At 52.7% G+C, this 19,770-nt stretch overlaps 1 protein-coding gene and 1 pseudogene across 1 annotated transcript; one reads left to right on the top strand and one right to left on the bottom strand.

The window, feature by feature from the left end:
* Nucleotides 1-2,487: 2,487 nt before the first annotated feature.
* On the bottom strand, nt 2,488-6,033 carry LOC132320249 (olfactory receptor 5AP2-like; annotated as a pseudogene).
* Nucleotides 6,034-18,801: 12,768 nt separating this feature from the next.
* LOC132320248 (olfactory receptor 14A16-like) lies at nt 18,802-19,770 on the top strand. Its single transcript, XM_059832521.1, has one exon. It carries the CDS (start codon nt 18,811-18,813, stop codon nt 19,768-19,770), a length of 960 nt encoding a protein of 319 aa, XP_059688504.1. The 5' UTR covers nt 18,802-18,810.

Genomic DNA, 19,770 nt, shown 5'->3' with positions numbered 1-19,770 from the left:
AGACCAGGCTGGGGATGACTGGCTGGAAGGCAGCGCTGCAGAAAAGGACCTGGGAGTCTGGGTGGACAGCAAGTGGGACAGGAGGGAGCAGTGTGTCCTTGGGATGAGGAATGCCAACTGCACCCTCGGTGGGATTAGCAAAATCACAGCCAGGAGGGAAAGGAAAGTGACACTTCCCCTCTATTTGGGGACCACATCAGGACTGCCAAGTCTAGTGTGGGGCTCTCCAGCACGAGGAAGTCCCTGATAGACTTTGGATAGTCCAGCAGAGGATAGAAAGGTGGTTTTGACTTGAAGCACATTACGTACCAGAAGAGGTTGAGAGAGCTTGTTTTTAGGGGCTGTTTGAGAAATCTTTCAAGAGCCAATCAAAAGAGGAAGGGCCCAGGAAAGGTTGTGGGAGGTCAGTCAATGGAGATATTCTGAATTTGTTGAGAAAATGTCGAGAGCACCTGATCTAGCACAAGCTGTGTGGAAATGGGCTTGGAGTAGAGACAAACTTTGGCAGGAGCTGTGGCATATCGGGTCTGAGTGTCAGTATGGAAGTGGCTTGTTCTTTGGTCATGATGGTGGTGGAGGAGGGTATCAGAGTAGTGCCTGTGTGCACCCCCACTGCACTGAAGCTCTTAGAGCACAAGGCATTATTTTTTCCTTTTAAAACAGCTGTGAGCATTTGTGCAGACCTCACAGGTCTCACTCAGCAGAAATTACTTTGGGATCCAATGGTTCCCATTTACACCAAGGAGAATCCTGGGGTGAGGACATCCTGCAGGGCTCACACATGCTCCCCGCACACTCTCAGCTCTTCTGCAAGAAGCATTGCTGGGCTGGCACTCAGCACATGCTGTGGGCTGAGGAGCACCACAGCCCACCTCCAAGGACAGCCTGGCCAGGGTCTCCTGAGACCCTGCAATCTAGCTATGGTGACTGCTCAAAGCAGAGGCAGGCAGTGTGGGTGCCTGCATGGGCTCAGAGAAGGGCACACAGAAACACCTCACCGCCCAGCACAGATGGACTGTGGCAGTGCCTGCGGGTGACAGAGCTGGGGACTGTGGGGTGAGAAGACCTCAGCTGGGCCAGCCAAGTCCCACTGCCCCAATGGCCCCACAGCCTTGTGGTGCAGGCACTGCATGGACCAGGGTGCATTAGGGGATACAAGATCATCTCCCCAGCACAGTCCCTGTGGCAGCCCTCTCTGCTTCCTCCCCAAGCAGCCTCCTAGTTGGCTTCCTCCCACTGGTGCCTCACTCACTCCCCACCCCAGCAGGATGGGGGCAGAGAATAGGAAGAGCAAAAGGGAGGAAAGTTATGTGTTAGGACAGAAAGAGATTAATAAGTGAAGGAAAGAGGAACAAAGAAGAAAGAAAAAACACAGAAACCTTAAAATAATAAGTGATGACATTACAATCACTACCAACCTCCCACAAGTACACTAGTGCCCCACCAGTCCCCAGATGGGGACCCAGCCAAAACACCCCTCTTCTCTGTTTTTATTGCTGAGCATGAAGCCATATGGCACGGAAGACCTGTTGGGTGTGTTTGGGTCAGCTGTCCTGGCTGTGTCCCCTCCCAACTTCTTGTGCCCCCTCAACCTCCTCACTGTAAGGCAGTGTGAGAAACAGAGATGGTCTTGATGCTGTGCAGACACTGTTCAGCAATAGCTAAAACATTGGTGTGTTATCAACATGGCTTTGGTCCCCAATCCAAAACACAGCACCTTATGGGCTGCTCGGAGGAAAATGAGCTCCATCGCAGGCAGCCCCAGCCAGTGGGGAAGGAGGGCTGAGGTGGAAAGCCTGATCCCCCAAGGATGAAGGAGCTGGGGCAAGGCAGTGGCTGTCCCGGTCTCTGTAGCAGAGGAGGAGCACAGCTGGAGCCAGGATTTGCTCCTTTCTCTGGGAAGAGGGGAGGAAAAAGTGGGGGAAGGGAGATCCAGGGGATGATCTTGTTTTAGCTCTCAGAAAGAGGAACTGCTCCCCCCACTCCAGCCTCTCCACCTCCCCTTGCAGCAGGAGAAGAAAAGGCTTCTTCCTCAGCTGCTCACCTGCTGCATCCCCAACTGATGCCTAAGAAATGGCCGGCTTTTCTAAGTGATGCGCTGAGAGTAGACCTTCATTTGTGGCTGACATGTGAGGTTCATGCTCTGGAAATGTGCATCACAGGGGAAGATGATTCCCATACTGGGAACGCAGAGTCAGAAAGATGCCCTCGCAATGGTCCTTACAAGGATTCAATTATTAGGCCAAATACACATTCTTGTGTCCTCTAGAAAAGAAAATCTTGACACTTCAACAGTTGCCACACATAAGACCAACAAGGTGTTTACTATCAAGGCACAAGCAAACCCATGACACTTTCAACATTGTTTTTTAAACAACGGTATTTACCTCCAAGGACTTTTTGCTTTCTTGCCCTTGCCACTCCACAAGCGATCTCAGTGGCTTGCACTTCTGAAGTGCCAGCTGGTATCCAGAGATTTCAAAGGAGCTAGAAGTGTCTTTTGCCTGTGTCACCAAGGTAGCGTGAGCTCTGGGTGCAAGGCAGGGCTTTCCTGAGCACCTTCCTGATGGCCTCCCTGACCTCCCTGTTCCGCAGGCTGTAGATGAAGGGATTGACCAGGGGTGTGAGGACAGTGTAGAAAAAGGAGAAAGCTTTGTTGAGGTGTCTCAGGGTGTCTGTTCTGGGCAGCATATAGACAACAAAAAGGGAGCCATAGAAAATGGTGACAAGAATGAGGTGAGAGGAGCAAGTGGAGAAGGCCTTCTGCCTGCCAGTGCTGGATGGGATCCTCAGGATGGCAGCTATGATGCAAATGTAGGAGGCCAGTGTGAACAGGAAGGGAAAAACTACATCGAAGATACCAAATATGAAAGAAACAATTGTGATTGCTCTGGTGTCACTGCAGGCAAGCTCCAGCAATGGTGTTAAATCACAGAAGAAGTGGTCAATGGCCTTGGGGCCACAGAACTGCAATTGCGATAACAAGACTGTGACTACCACCAGCAGCAGTGAACCCCCCAGCCAAGATGCAGCTGCCAGGTGTAGAGAGACCTTCCAGGTCATGAGGCTTGCATAGAGCAAGGGCTGGCATATGGGCAAATACCGATCGTAGGACATGGCCGTCAGCAGGTAACACTCAGTAGTCGCAAAGGAAGCAAAGAAGTAGAACTGAGCAGAGATGCTGCTGTCCCCAGTCAGGAAGCTGGCCAGCAGCTGGGGCAGGATGGTGGGGCTGTAGCAGGTCTCCAAGGAAGACAGATTGCCCAGGAAGAATTACATGAGGGTGTGCAGATGCTGGTCAGCCACCACCAGCACAACGATGAGGATGTTCCCAACCATGGTGACTGAGTAGATCATAAGCAAGAGGAGGAAGAGCAGGTTCTGGAGCATGGGGACATCACGTATTCCCAGCAGCACAAAATCCGTGGATGATGTCCCGTTGTCCCTTTCCCCTTTGCCTTGCAGTGTCGTTTGTCTTTTATTTCCTCAATAGCCACAAAGAGGGGCTATGAGAAAGAAACACATTTCAGCATTTACTGTCAATATTTTTTTTTTTTGTAGGACATTGCTCTCCTCACAGTAGCTGTATGTGTTTCCTGCCTAGTGAAAGCACAAAATAAATGTTCTTCCTGATGGGTAAAGAACACTCATTGCAGCAGAACCACTGCAGACTCGAGAGGGGAGCTGCCCAATGGAAGGTCTTTCTCACTGCAGAATAAATCTGTGATGTGCATTTGCTCACACAGAAACAGACAATTTGATATGCCTGTGGGCATGCCCAGGAAGACGTGTTACAGGTGTCGAGGATCGACATCCTTCTGCTCTCAGGAAAGAGAAGGTGTGCCAGGGAAAACAAACCCCACTCTCCAAAAGAGCCTTGTTGTGTGAAACGCCATGCCAGACACCACCCTTCCTCCAAAGCAAGGGACGGGCACATCGCAGGGTGAGTAGCAACAGCTCTCTTAAACACTTGCACAAGAAGGAAAGGATTCCCACCCCACTCCTCCCCCATCACCCAAGAGGCCAATTTCTTCCCTTGAGAAAGAGCAGATGATAAGTTACTTGTCCCAGGGCAGCCCCTCACATCGTTCGTTTCCAGTGCTGTCTGCTCAGCCCGGCTGTGGGGTGCTACATGGCCAGCTCCATCCTCTGGCGCATCTCCAATAAAGCAGGTGGGAGTTGGTGCCCACAGGCTGAAACATGCAGCTACAGACTTCAGTGCAGAAAGCTCTGATTTGAACGAGGCTGCTGTAAGTGCCAGGTGGTTGATGAGAGAAAAGGTGGGGCTGGGGGTAGGGCTGAAGAATGGCCACAGATTGTCAACATAAAGGGTCTTGATTTTTGTATACATTCAAACTCCACTGGAGATGCTCAGGATCAATATGGACTGAAGATTCCTGATCTCACAGAATGTATAAGCAGAAAAATGAAGAAAAGTGGGGAAAAAATGAATCCTTTCTTACTGTTTAGTATTGACATCTTTTGACTTTGACTGCACTCCTGAAACCTCTCCTATTAACCACATAAGAATTGAAGCCCTAAAGGAAAATGATGCACAGAGCCTTGGCTCCTTAGGGAGTTTTGCATGTTAATGAGCCCTCTGGTGCCAAGCTTCTGAACTGCAGATACTGAAAGATTGGACAAGCCTCTGAAGAAGTAGAAGTCAGCAGCAATTGTCCAAGTTTCTGAGACTGTTAGTGGGCTCCACTGAAGACCGTCACTGAAGAGACCATGGAGGGAACGACCACGTGGCCCACCTCCATGTGGAGGTGGCTGTGAAAGCCCTATATGTGTTTCAGCAATCACGATGGCCAAGGCCTGGCCGTCGTCCCCTGCCTTTCCCCCATGATGTAATGCTAATGGCTCTTCCTGGGAGCAGTGGGATATGGAGGTGTGTGATGCTGAGTGCAGGAGAGCGGTAGGCCATTTCCTAGGCTCTGTGGAGTGAGGGTGAGGAGGCAATGAGGCTCTGGGCTGTATGGAATCACTGTTTTCTCACGGGTGTCAGTGGAAGAGACAGTTGCCATAACAGGGAGGATAAACACTTCAGCTCTGCTGAAATCAGTCCAGCCTCTCGGCCATCCCCACCACAGACAGTCCTACACTGTCCTATGCCTCTGCCTGTTTCCCTGCAGATTTTAGCCACCCCGCTGCTTCCCACCTTGCTCTGACCCCATGTTATCCCAAGTTTTACTGATGGCGTTCTGTCCTCACTGGCTGTTGCTTCAAACACAAAGCTGAAGATTTGCCAGTGCCTGTGAGTTCCCCACAACCTATCCGGTTTCCTTCAAAGCCCTCCTGATGCTCCTCTAGCTCCCAAGATGTCCCAGCCCCACACTTGCTTGAATCCTCTATGTATATCCACATCCCAGCACTGAGATGCACATCGATCTTCTCCTGCATCCTTTAAAGTCAACGCTCAACCTACTTCACTTCAGCATGACAGCACACACACCCACACACCTCCCCTGCTATTTCAGATCCTCTTCCTACCCTTAACACACTTACTGCTGGGCACACCCCGCTCTCTCCCTGCACTCCCATGGGTCTCACAAACCCTTCCCGCTTCCCCTGCAGTTATGGGACCTCCCTCTGGGAGGGTCATGCATTTTCCAGCATCATGGATGGTTCTTGTGGTCCATCCAAGTGTGGGCAGTGAAGGAGGGGAAGAGAGCAAGGCCAGCTCATGAGGTGTGACTGAACACAGCCACCCCCAGCAGCGGGCATTCCCTCTCTGCCAGGGTGAGGCATGCACACAACATGGAGACATCTTCCTTATCTTTGCTGTGCACAAGAGGGGACTTTCTTCCTGACACCTTCCCAGGAAAAAACTCCTCTTCCTCCTCCACCCGCACAGATCCACTGCTTTCCATTTCTGGGCTCAGGCATGGCTGGAAGGATTTGCTAATGCCATGAGCCATCACTTTTTTTCTCAGGGACATCTCCCGACCCTCTCTCCCAGGCCTACACATGGCCAATCACTGCTGCTCAGGGCCACTCACTCTTCAGCAGCAGCTGGTCAGAGCTGGCCATTTCCCCGATGCAGGCACTGAGCTCAGCAGGAGAATGGAGATGGCCTCACAGCCAGACTTACCCATAAACTGGGTGAACAGCCAGTGCTGGAAATGACTGGTGAGAGAGGCTGGGAGGTGAAAAAGGCCCTGGGCCACCTTCCTGGTCTGTCCGTGCCACCAAGGGCACAGACTGGCCTCCTCTCTCCTGCACCTGCGTGTCTCAGCTCGCATCCAGGAGCCCTGTCTGTGCACCACAAGCCCCCTGATGCGAGCCCTCATCCTCCACGGTCATGCAGTACAAGCTGCACACTGATGTTTTTCTCTTGCAGGAACTTTCCAGCTCAGCCCAGCTCCCTCCAAGACCTCCTACCTCCCCTGCCCTCTCTCCAGCCCAGCCCACTCTGGTCTGGCCCCACAGCACTACTTGCCACAGGGTGCTGCAGAGCTCTGGCCACTCACCCCAGAGCCCCAGCCCCTCTGAAGGGCACAGCAGACTTTGAGGGGCAGTCACAGAGATGGGGGGCCACAAGGACAAGGAGATCAGTGGCACCCTGTGTCCCCTGTTCTCCTCTCCAGCATATCCTGAGAGGTTTGCAGCCCCTCCGGACCATCCCGTCTCCCCAGGCTGGCACAAGAGCCCTCGTCCTTGCAGTCCTCAAGAGCTCCTCATCCCTCTAGCACAAAGCAGCCTTCTCCAAGCTGGTGCAGCCAGAAAGGCGTTTCTGTTTCCGATTTATTTCTCCTATGCTGAGGATGGATCATAGACCAAGAAGTTGCTGCAGGTACTTTTAATTTCTTAAAGAAAATGGTTTCCTATTTATACAAAGACTCTGGGTCACACAAAATGGGGTGAATCATTAAGGGGAGGAATACTTATATTTAATTGAAAACAACAACTTCCAAAGTGGGGAAAAAAAAAAAATGTAGGAAAAGCAGACTTGGCCTGTCACGACAGACGCTGGGAGGCAGCTGCAGAGGAAGGTAGGCAGCCTATGGCTGCTGAAAGACATCCAGTTACCAGTTTGCTCAGGGCATCCTTGAGCTCCTGGTTCCTCATGCTGTAGATGAGGGGGTTCACTGCTGGAGGCACCACTGAGTACAGAAATGACACCATCAGATTGAGAAGTGGGGAGGAGATGGAGGGCGGCTTCAGGTAGGCAACCATGGCAGTGCTGATAAACAGGGAGACGACGACCACGTGAGGGAGGCAGGTGGAAAAGGCTTTATGACGTCCCTGTTCAGAGGGGATCCTCAGCACAGCCCTGAAGATCTGCACATAGGACAGCACCATGAAAACAAAACACCCGAAAACTAGAAAAGCAATAAAAGCAATAAGCCCAACCTCGCTGAGGTAGGTGTCTGAGCAGGAGAGCCTGAGGATCTGGGGGACTTCACAAAAGAATTGGTACAAGGCATTGTCTTTGTAGAGTGGCAGTGAAAAGGTATTGGCCGTGTTCAGCAGAGTGTTGAGAAACCCACTGCCCCAGGCAGCTGCTGCCATGTGGACACAAGCACTGCTGCCCAGGAGGGTCCCGTAGTGCAGGGGTTTGCAGATGGCAACGTAGCGGTCATAGGCCATGACAGTGAGAAGAAAATATTCTGATGATAGAAAAAATAGAAACATAAAGACCTGGAGAGCACATCCCCCATAAGAGATGGCCCTGGTGTCCCACAGGGAATTGGCCATGGATTTGGGGAGAGTGGTGGAGATGGAGCCCAGGTCAAGGAGGGAGAGGTTGAGGAGGAAGAAGTACATGGGGGTGTGGAGGTGGTGGTCACAGGCGATGGTGGTGATGATGATCCCATTGCCCAGGAGTGCAGTCAGGTAGATGCCCAGGAAGAGCCAGAACTGCAAGAGATGCAGCTCCTGGGTGTCTGCGAATGGGGTCTATGGTTAAATCCGCTCGTGATATCAAAGAGCTTTTCCCCACTGTCTCTCCCAAGGCACCCAACCCTGGAGCAGAGCTGTGAGGATTTTGTTTTGTTTATTCTGCTGTAGTGGCCCCACCACCCCCGAGGAGTGTTTTTAAGGCAGAAAGCCTTGGCATTAGTAGTGCCCTTCAAGTGAAACCTTGTGGGTTCTGAGAAGCAAAGGTGCCGTCCCTTAGTGCAGAGTGAGGACAGCCAGTCTGTCCATCAGCCCTGGTCTCAGCTGCCTTGTGCTGGCACCTCTTTGAGCTGGAGGACGATAGCACTCAAGTGTTCTCCCCAAATGAAACTGGACACTGCTGAGAGCAAAAGAAATGCAGTTTCCAAGTGCAGACCTCCAAACCCCTCACCCTGCCTCAGCGTACCCAAGGAGGAGCTCAGCTCTCCCCTCCCAGCCAGGGGCACAGAGGGCTCACTGCCGCTGCCTGCGTGGAGCCACCCAGCAGCATTTCTGTGGCCTTAGCGCTGACTTGTCTTCTCCATGGGGCTCCTGCAAAACACAGAGATGCCATGGGTGAGCTGTGCCCTTCTGGAGGGCACCCTGCAGCCCAGCAGGACCCCCCAGGGAACGAGTCAAACATCCTAATAATGGGGCATCCAAAAAGTGGATTGGCTCTCTCCCAGCCCTGCAAAATGCTTTCCACAGGCTGTGCTACATCTACATGGGAGAGGAGACCTGATGGGGGGTGGTGTGTACTCCAGGGGAGGTTTCTGCACTGCAGGGGATGGCAGGGAGGTACCCAGTTCCCCCTCCCACAGTCTTTCTGAGAGTAGCTCCCTCTCCCTCCCTGCCCATGTCTCTGCTGCCTGGAGCTCTCCCTGCCAGGAGCTATTTCCCTGTCCCCATGTGTCTGCTCCCTGCCAGTGCTCAAGACCCCAACGCACCCGCTGTGTGCTCAGCTCTGCCCTGCAGACACCTCCTGGCAGCAGGGCACTGCCCAGGGGCATCTCTGCGTGTGCAGAAGCTAAGGAGCAGCTCAAACAAGTCCCACAGAGACCACCTAGGTGCTGCTGCCCTGCTGTCTGTAGGCTGAGCAGTGCCTTAGGGGACTAGATGAGGTTCCTTGCAGACCTACCCATCCCTCAAAGCAATGCTCCTGGAGTCTTGGTGTCTTGTCCAAATTCAACACCTCCATCACTCTTTCCCTGCCCTCTCTCCTCTCCCTCAGTGCAGGACATGAACTGAGGGTCGGGAAAGCAACTTTGTCTCAAAGAGCAACTTCATTGACCTTCCTATGGCAAAGTCTCCTCTGGAAAGAGTCACTTGGTGAGCTTGACCTGGGATCTCTCAGTGTAACAGTTAAGGTGTCTCAGAGGGTTGTCCACACCTGACAGATCCATTTCTATTCCCACCCATCCAACTAGTATAACCTTTAATGCAAAGACTCAGGAATGCACAAGCTGAAGCAGGAAAGCCTTGCCTTGACTGTCATCTTTGAAAGATCCTCTCCAGAAATGTTCTGGGGGTGATGTGGAGCTGTTAGTAGCCCTGACACACACGGCACCCTTTCAACAGCAGAAGGACCCTGCCTGGCTAGCGGTCACTCCTTCCACCCTGAGCTTCTCCCTGCAGTGCCCTGGGGAGCTCCCTGGGCAGGCTGAGTGCTGACCCTGGCAGGCAGCGGAGTCCCTGCCCCGGCTCACAGTGCCCTGGGGTGCAGGGACCCTGCTCGGAAGGACAGCCCTGGGCACCCCTGGATGCACACCTGGTTTCAAACCCCTACAGCCATCCCCGGGAGAAGGCAGCCATCGTGCCCTGTCCCTCTGACAGTGCAGGGAGGAATCCCTGCTGTGGAGCACATCCTTCTCCTCTATACTAGGGAATCTGTGAGAGTCCTCTGGGAAGTTCCTACAGGCTATGGGATGAACCAGGTCTTGGAGACCCCTGCAGAATACTTGTTATTATTGCCCTGCAGCTCAGAGACGCTTCTTCCCAGCACTGCCATTTTCCTGCTCAGAGAGAGAGTTCAATCTAAATATCACCTATCCTTGTCCCATCAGTAGCAGAATACCCAGTGAGTGTGAGGGATCTCCTTTACCGCTTCTGAGGGAAGAGATTCAGCTGAGGCAATCGAGGCATCTTATTTTGGGTTTGTAGTTTTTTTGCCTGGAAGGGGTCTCAGCTCCCTCCCATGCCTGTCACAAACCCACAGGAGGTGGGATTTCTCTTGCCTCTCTTCAGGTGTGCAAAAATGGACATTTGCATGTGAGCTTTTTGTCTCAGCTCCCCTGCTAATTAATGGAGATGGAGGGCAGGAGTGAGTGCTTCAGATGTAAATACCTGGTGGCATCTGAGGTGCCAGAGGTGGCCCAAGGTATGTGCAGGAAACTGCAGGCAGGCTCTAGTGGAGCAATTCTCATGGACAGGGCAGTGTCCATCTTGGAGTCTGTTGGGAAATTCCTTTGGTAAACTGAAATGACAGCAGATGGCCACATTTAGGACAATGAAACTTGTCCCCACTCAGTATGGACAGGGTAACCTATAGAGGTATTCGTCTGCCCCAGTGGAGTTATTTTGCACCAGGAGAGCTAAGTTCCTCTCTTTCTCTTCTCCATCACCTATATGTATTAGATCACCATTGACTATGGTGTCTCATGGTGTCCTGCCAGGGCTGTACAGCCCTGGACCTCTTCAATCTGGATTCAGTGAGAGCAGGGTTTGCTCACTCTGTGGACCCCTCATGTCATCTTTCTCATCATCCTCATCTACATCTACATCTGCATCTACATCTGCATCTACATCTAAAACTTATATAATCTTTTACTTTGCATCTGCTATCCATTCCGAGCACATCTCTGCCATGTAGCAAAGTATTTACATATATGGGGTCTTGGGACTCAGAGTTCCAGTTTAGTTTGTGACAAGTCTGAGGTGGGCCCCAGCGGGCAGCAGCTGAGGTGCTGCAGCCCAAACGTGCACCAATGCCCTCAGCCTGGGGCACAGACAGGAGGAGCTGGAGCCCCGCGTGCCATCACAGAAGTGCCACATGGATGGAAGAACTGCCAAGGTGTGGTGGGACAACTCACACAACTCGGGGGATGTGCAGGATGGACACAGGCTCTTCAGGAGACACTCATCATCTGTTTGATGGAGCTGCTGGGAAGTATGGACCTCCACACTGGGATGGGCAAGAGGTGGGCTGAGCGCTTGTGGGTGAGAGCCAGAGGAGAGGCCATTTAGGGTGATATTGTGGCAGGACATAAGGAAACTGCAGTCAGGGCAAAGCAGTTGTCAAAGTCTTCTTTGAAAACCTGAGGCTTTCTCTGGATCAATGACACCGGGTCTTATCAGGACCTTCAATGACCCTGACATTGACTGCATTGGGAACACAGTGCAGGAGGTTTCTGGAGGTTTGTGGGGAAACTTCTTCTCACAGCTTCCAGGGAGCCCAACAAAGGTGATGCTGGCTTGGGTCTGGTACTTGCAAACATGGAAGAGCTGGTCAGGGATGTGAAATCCAGCATCACACTCTGTTGTAGCGACCATGAAAATCAGGGTGTGTCCCAGCTCCTGAGCAGAGTGTTAAAAGGAGAGTACAAGTGCAGACACAAGACCTCAGAGGGATAAACTGTTCTGGGGGTTTTCAGTTGGGGAACTTACAGGCAGGAGCACTGAAGGGCAGAGCACAAGTACTGTGCACTGAGCAGAGCTCAGTACAGCCGGTCTTTAAGGACAGCCTCCTGCAATGGCCCATACGGACAGTAAGTTGACTGTCTCAAGGGAATTCAATGGCACCAAGATTATCGAGTATTGCCTCACAACTACATCTGACAGCTCCCGCAAGACTCGTGGGTACAGCCCATCTGGGCCCATGGACGTATGTCTGTCCAGTTTGCCTAAGCATTCGCTGACCTGATCTCCTTCCACCAAATGCACCTCTTCCTTGCTCCAACGTTTTCCCCTGGTCTCTGGGACCTGGGATTACTGAAGGCCAGTCTTGCTAGCAAAGACTGAGGCAAAGGTGGAACCCTGTACCTCAGCCTTTGCCATGTCCTGTGTAATCAGGCCTCCTGTCTTGATGAGCAATGGACCTACATCTTTCCCTAGTCTTCCTGTTGCTTCCCGTGTCTTTACAGAAGCCCTTCTTGCTGTCTTTGACATTCCTGGCCAGATCTAATTATTGAATTCCTTTTGGGCTTTAGCTTTTCTGTGTTAGTCCCTGGATTCTCAGACAATGTCTCTATAATGATCCCAGGTTACTTGTCTGTGGTGGGTTGACCTTGGCTGAACATCAGGTGCCCACCAAGCTGCTCTATCACTGGCCTCCTCAGCAGGATGGCGGGGGAGAGAATAGAAGATGGAAAAAACTTGTGGGTCAAGATAAAGGCAGTTTAATCCAAGGCCATGCGCAGAAGCCAAGGAAAACAAAAGGTTTATTGTCTACTTCCCATCAGCAGGCGATGTCCAGCCACTTCCTGGGAAGCAGGGCTTCAGTACATGTAGCGGTTGCTCTGGACAAGAAACGTCATCATAACGAATGCTCCCCTCTCCTCCTTCTTTCTCTTAGCTTTCATTGCTGACCAGACATCATACGGTGTGGAATATCCATTTGGTCAGTTTGGATCAGCTGTCCCAGCTATGTCCCCTCCCAACATCTTGCCCACCCCCAGCCGAGTGGCCTTTGGGGATGAGGGGGGAGAATGTTGGAGAGACAGCCTGGATGCTGTGCAAGCACCGCTCAGCCAAAATACTGGTGTGTTATCAACACCTTTCAAGGTATCAAAACAAAGCATAGCGTTATGAGGGCTCCGATGGGGAAAGCTGACTCCATCTCAAGCAAGCAAAACAACCGTGGAGATCTGCACCTCCTTCGACACTTAACGTTCCCTCACATTCTCAGTCTCGCCAGAGCCCAGCTCCAAAATTGAGAACATCCAGCAGCTTCTCCCACATGGATGGTTAAAGCACTAAATGCTGTTGCTGGCCCTCGCCTTCCCTTGGCAGCGCTTCTTGCCTCTACTGGGGACTGGAGGCCCCAAACTCAGTGCAGTGCTGTGCGTGCGGTCTAGTGAGGACTGGATAGAGGGGGAGAATCCCTCCCCCTCATCTCCTGGCCTTGCTCCTGTTCATACAGCCACCATGCTGTTGGCCTTCTTGGCTGCCAGGCCTCACCACATACTTATATGCACCTTCATGTTCCCCACGACCCTCAGGGCCTTTTCTGCTGAGCTGTGCCCCAGCCAGGGCTGTTGCCCAGGGTTAGGCAACCCCAGCGGCAAGACTTGGAATTTCTCCTTTCTGAAATCTGGTAGCTTCTTGTTGGCCCACTCTTCCAAGCTGTTGAAGTTCCTCCCGAAGGCAGCCCTCCAGTGTACACAGTGGTCCCCTGCCTCAGTTTTGTGTCATCTGCAAATTCTGTCAGGTCCTCTGGGACATTGATAATATCATTAAGTCCCAGGAGAGAACCCAATGCATCCAATCAGTCTTTTACTCACCTTTTTGCCCAGCCTCAACTGGACACTGGAGACAAAATATAATGAAAGGCTCGTGGGTTGAGATAAGGACAGGGGTATCACTCAGCAATCACCGCCACAGGCAAAAGAGACTCGACTTGGGGACATTAATTGACTTCATCGTGAATCAAAGCAGTGTAGCATAATGAGAAAATAAAACTAAAACTTAAAACACCTTCCCCCCACCCCTCCCTTCTTCTTGGGCTCAAGTTACTCCTTGTTTCTCTACCTCCTCCCCCAGAGTGGCACAGGGGGATGTGGAATGGGGGTTGAGTCAGTTCATCACATGTTCTCTCTGACGCTTCTTCCTCCTCACACTCTTCCCCTGCTCCAGAGTAGGGTCCCTCCCATGGGAGACAGTCCTCCAGATACTTCTCCAGCTTGGGTCATCTCCACAGAGTTCACTCCTTCAGGAACAGACTGCTCCCATGTGAGGTTCCCATGAGGTCACAAGTCCTGCCAGCAAACCTGCTCCAGTGTGGGCTCCTCTCCCCAGGTGTCCACAGCTGCGTCCAGGAGCCTGCTTCAGCATGGGCTCTCCACGGGGTCACAGCCTCCTTTGGGTGCATCCACCTGCTCTGGCATGAGGTCCTCCCGGGACTGCAGGTGGATATCTGCTCCACTGTGGACCTCTATGGGCTGCAGTAAGACAGCCTGCCTCACCATGGTCTTCACCAGGGGCTGCAGGGGAATGTCTGATCCGGTGCCTGGAGCACCTCCTCCCCCTCCTTCTTCACTGACCTTGGTGTCTGTAGAGTAGTTTCTCTCAGGTATTCTCACTCCTTTGAGTGACTTGATCCCCACCCACTGATAGCTGTTCTCCATGGGTTCTGCCTCAAGGCACCAGGGTCTGGGAGACCTTGCTGATGAAGGCTGAACCAAAGACAGCATAGAGCACCTCAGACCCATTTACACCTGCTCTTGCTAAATTCTGCAGTGGCCCCACATGGTCTTGGTTTCTTCTTTGACTCTAACTTCAGTGGTAAGAACTCATCTTGGTGCCGTTGAATTCCCTTGAGAGAGTCAACTGGATGTCCATATGGGCCATTGCAGGAGGCTGTCCTTAAAGACCGGCTGTACTGAGCTCTGCTCAGTGCGCAGTACTTGTGCTCTGCCCTTCAGTGCTCCTGCCTGTAAGTTCCCCAACTGAAAACCCCCAGAACAGGCCACAGTTTATCCCTCTGAGGTCTTGCGTCTGCACTTGTACTCTCCTTTTAACACTCTGCTCAGGAGCTGGGACACACCCTGATTTTCATGGTCGCTACAACAGAGTGTGATGCTGGATTTCACATCCCTGACCAGCTCTTCCATGTTTGCAAGTACCAGACCCAAGCCAGCATCACCTTTGTTGGGCTCCCTGGAAGCTGTGAGAAGAAGTTTTCCCAAAAACCTCCAGAAACCTCCTGCACTGCGATCCCAATCCAGTGAATGTCGGGGTTGTTGATGTTCCCAGTAAGACCCGGTGTCATTGATCCAGAGAAAGCCTCAGGTTTTCAAAGAAGGCTTTGTCCATTTCTTTGCCCTGACTGCAGTTTCCTTATGTCCTGCCACAATATCACCCTAAATGGCCTCTCCTCTGGCTCTCACCCACAAGCGCTAAGTCCACCTCTTGCCCGTCCCATAGTGGAGGTCCATACTTCCCAGCAGCTCCATCAAACAGATGATGAGTGTCTCCTGAAGAGCCTGTGTCCATCCTGCACACCCCCCGAGTTGTGCGAGCTGTCCCACCACACCTTGGCAGTTCTTCCATCAATGCGGCACTTCTGTGATGGCACGCGGGGCTCCAGCTCCTCCTGTCTGTGCCCCAGGCTGAGGGCATTGGTGCGCATTTGGGCTGCAGCACCTCAGCTGCTGCCCGCTGGGGCCCACCTCAGACTTGTCACAAACTAAACTGGAACTGAGTCCCAAGACCCCATATATGTAAAGGCTTTGCTACATGGCAGAGATGTGCTCGAAATGGATTGCAGATGGCAACGTAAAAGATGATATGCGATGTAGGTGCAGCTGTAGATGTAGATGTAGATGATGAGAAAAGCAACATGAGGTGCTCAGAGAGTGAGCAAACCCTGCTGCCACTGAATCCAGATGGAAGAGGGCCTGGGCTGTGCAGCCCTGGCAGGACACCATGAGACACCATAGTCAATGCTGATCTAATACATATAGGTGATGGAGAAGCGAAAGAGAGAAACTTAGCTCTTCTGGTGCAAAATAACACCATTGGGGCAGACAAATACCTCTATAGGCTGCCCTGTCCATACCGAGTGGGGACAAGTTCATTCTCCTAAATGTGGCCATCTGCTGTCATTTCAGTTGGCCAAAGGAATTTCCCAATGGCCTCCAAGATGGACACTGCCCTGTCCATGAGAAATGCTCCACTAGAGCTTGCAGTTTCCTGCACATACCTTGGGCCACCTCTGGCACCTCAGATGCCACCAGGTATTTGCATCTGAAGCACTCACTCCTGCCCTCCATCTCCATTAATTAGCAGGGGAGCTGAGACAAAAAGCTCACATGGAAATGTCAGTTTTTGCACACCTGAAGAGAGGCAAGAGAAATCCCACCTCCTGTGGGTTTGTGGCAGGCATGGGAGGGAGCTGAGACCACTTCCAGCCCCAGGACTACAAACCCAGGATGAGATGCCTCGATTGCCTCAGCTGAATCTCTTCCCTCAGAAGTGGTAAAGGAGATCCCTCACGCTCACTGGGTATTCTGCATACTGATGGGACAAGGAAAGGTGATATTTAGACTGAACTCTCTCTCTGAGCAGGAAAATGACAGTGCTGGAGAGAAGCGTCTCTCCCCAGCTGAGGAAGGGAACAGCAGTGATTCCTTCAGCCTGTTTCACAGCAGGTTCCCCTGGAGCCCCAGGGACACCTGGAGGGAGCCCAGAGGGGGCAGAGAAAGTGCTGCCTTGGGCTGGTCCTCTGCTGCTGAGCTGGGCTGGGCTCCTGGGATGGAGGGAGGGAGCTGATGGCAAGTGGGCAGTGCTGCAGAGAGACAGCTCTGCCCAGGAGCAGCTTTTCTTCAAAGTGCAGCAGGGCTGAGGACACTGCCTGTAAGCACCGAGGGGAGAGGAGCGAGGCAGAGAGACTTTAAAGGCAGTGTGGAGTGGGAGGACAGAGGAGAGTTGATTGGCAAAGAAATCTTCACAGCCCTCTATATGGTAAGTCTCTGAGCTGCAGGACAATAATAATGAGTATTCTGCAGGGGTCTCCTAGACCTGGTTCATCCCATAGCCTGTAGGAACTTCCCGGAGGACTCTCACAGATTCCCTAGTATGGAGGAGAAGGATGTGCTCCACAGCAGGGATTCCTCACTGCACTGTCAGAGGGACAGGGCACGATGGCTGCCTTCTCCCGGGGATGGCTGCAGGGGTGTGAAGGTGGGTGTGCATCCAGGGGTGCCCAGGGCTGTCCTTCCGAGCAGGGTCCCTGCACCCCAGGGGACTGTGAGCCGGGGCAGGGACTCCGCTGCCTGCCAGGGTCAGCACTCAGCCTGCCCAGGGAGCTCCCCAGGGCACTGCAGGGAGAAGCTCAGGGTGGAAGGAGTGACCGCTAGCCAGGCAGGGTCCTTCTGCTGTTGAAAGGGTGCCGTGTGTGTCAGGGCTGCTCACAGCTCCACATCACCCCCAGCACATTTCTGTAGAGGATCTTTCAAAGATGACAGTCAAGGCAAGGCTTTCCTGCTTCAGCTTGTGCATTCCTGAGTCTTTGCATTAAAGGTTATACTAGTTGGATGGGTGGGAATGGAAATGGATCTGTCAGGTGTGGACAACTCTCTGAGACACCTTAACAGTTACACTGAAAGATCCCAGGTCAAGCTCACCAAGTGACTCTTTCCAGAGGAGACTTTGCCATAGGAAGGTCAATGAAGGTGCTCTTTGAGACAAAGTTGCTTTCCCGACCCTCAGTTCATGTCCTGCACTGAGGGAGAGGGGAGAGGGCAGGGAAAGAGTGATGGAGGTGTTGAATTTGGACAAGACACTGAGACTCCAGGAGCATTGCCCTGAGAGATGGGTAGGTCTGCAAGGAACCTCATCTAGTCCCCTAAGGCACTGCTCAGCCTACAGACAGCAGGACAGCATCACCTCGGTGGTGTCTGTGGGACTTGTTTGAGCTGCTCCTTAGCTTCTGCACACATAGAGATGCCCCTGGGCAGTGCCCTGCTGCCAGGAGGTGTCTGCAGGGCAGAGCTGAGCACACAGCGGGTGCGTTGGGGTCTCTGAGCACTGGCAGGGAGCAGACACGTGGGGACAGGGAAATAGCTCCTGGCAGGGAGAGCTCCAGGCAGCAGAGACATGGGCAGGGAGGGAGAGGGAGCTACTCTCAGAAACACTGTGGGAGGGGGAACTGGGTACCTCCCTGCCATCCCCTGCAGTGCAGAAACCTCCCCTGGAGCACACACCACCCCCACATCGGGTCTCCTCTCCCATGTAGATGTAGCACAGCCTGTGGCAATGCATTTTTCAGGTCTGGGAGAGAGCCAACGCTGCTTTTGGAAGCCCCATCTTTAGGACATTTGACTCTTTCCCTGGGGGTCCTGCTGGGCTGCAGGGTGCCCTCCAGAAGGGCACAGCTCACCCATGGCATCTCTGTGTTATACAGGAGCCCCATGGAGAAGACAAGTCAGCGCTAAGGCCACAGAAATGCTGCTGGGTGGCTCCACGCAGGCAGTGGCAGTGAGCCCTCTGTGCCCCTGGCTGGGAGGGGAGAGCTGAGCTCCTCCTTGGGTACGCTGAGGCAGGGTGAGGGGTTTGGAGGTCTGCACTTGGCAACTGGATTTCTTTTGCTCTCAGCAGTGTCAATTTTCATTTGGGGGGAACACTTGAGTGCTATCGTCCTCCAGCTCAAAGAGGTGCCAGCACAAGGCAGCTGAGACCAGGGCTGATGGACAGACTGGCTGTCCTCACTCTGCACTAAGGGACGGCCCCTTTGCTTCTCAGAACCCACAAGGTTTCACTTGAAGGGCAATACTAATGCCAAGGATTTCTGCCTTAAATCACTCCTCAGGGGTGGTGGGGCCACTAGGGCAGAATAAACAAAACAAAATCCTCACAGCTCTGCTCCAGGGTTGGGTGACTTGGGAGAGACAGTGGGGAAAAGCTCTTTGATATCATGAGCGGATTTAACCATAGACCCCACGTTCCTATTTCCCTATCGCTGTAGGGCAGCGCTGGCTCCCCCAGAGCCCACCGCAGAGTGCACTGCTGCCAGGGACACCCTCAGCCAGCACCAACCAGAGCTCACAAAAGGGACCTGCCAAACGTCTTCTTGATTAGGGACAGGTGGTTTGGGGGTTTCTATAAGAAATTAAATAGATTTTTCTCAGAGAATTCTCTCATAACTCATTGATGCCTTTTCTTCCATAAATAGGCTCCCATGCCATGAGGGACCAAAAGTCTAATGGAAGCTTCATGACTGAATTCCTCCTCCTGGCATTCGCAGACACCCGGGAGCTGCAGCTCTTGCACTTCTGGCTCTTCCTGGGCATCTACCTGGCTGCCCTCCTGGGCAATGGCCTCATCATCACCGCCATAGCCTGCGACCACCACCTCCACACCCCCATGTACTTCTTCCTCCTCAACCTCTCTTTTCTTGACTTGGGCTCCGTCTCCACCACTCTCCCCAAATCCATGGCCAATTCCCTGTGGGACACCAGGGCCATCTCCTATAAGGGATGTGCTGCTCAAGTGTTTGTCTTTTCCTTTCTGATGTCAGCAGAGTATTCTCTCCTCACTGTCATGGCCTATGACCGCTATGTTGCCATCTGCAAACCCCTGCACTACGGGACCCTCCTGGGCAGCAGAGCTTGTGTCCACATGGCAGCAGCTGCCTGGGGCAGTGGGTTTCTCAATGCTCTGCTGCACACAGCCAATACATTTTCTTTACCACTCTGCCAAGGCAATTTTGTGGACCAGTTCTTCTGTGAAATCCCCCTGATCCTCAAGCTCTCCTGCTCAGACACCTACCTCAGGGAAGCTGGGCTTATTGCTTTTAGTGTTTTTCTACTTTTGGGATGTTTTGTTTTCATTGTGCTCTCCTATGTGCAGATCTTCAGGGCTGTGCTGAGGATCCCCTCTGAGCAGGGACGGCACAAAGCCTTTTCCACCTGCCTCCCTCACCTGGTCGTGGTATCCCTGTTTCTTAGCACTGTCATGGTTGCCTATCTGAAGCCACCCTCCACCTCCTCCCCACTTCTCAATCTGTTGGTGTCATTTCTGTACTCGGTGGTGCCTCCAGCAGTGAACCCCCTCATCTACAGCATGAGGAACCAGGAGCTCAAGGATGCCCTGAGGAAACTGGTAACTGGATGTCTTTCAGCAGCCATAGGCTGCCTGCATTCCTCTGCAGCTGACTCCCAGTGTATGTCGTGA

This window comes from Gavia stellata, chromosome 34, assembly GCF_030936135.1.
Source record: "Gavia stellata isolate bGavSte3 chromosome 34, bGavSte3.hap2, whole genome shotgun sequence".
NCBI lineage: Eukaryota > Metazoa > Chordata > Aves > Gaviiformes > Gaviidae > Gavia > Gavia stellata.
Note: the sequence above shows the minus strand (reverse complement) of the source record. Positions and strands in the feature narration are given on the sequence as shown.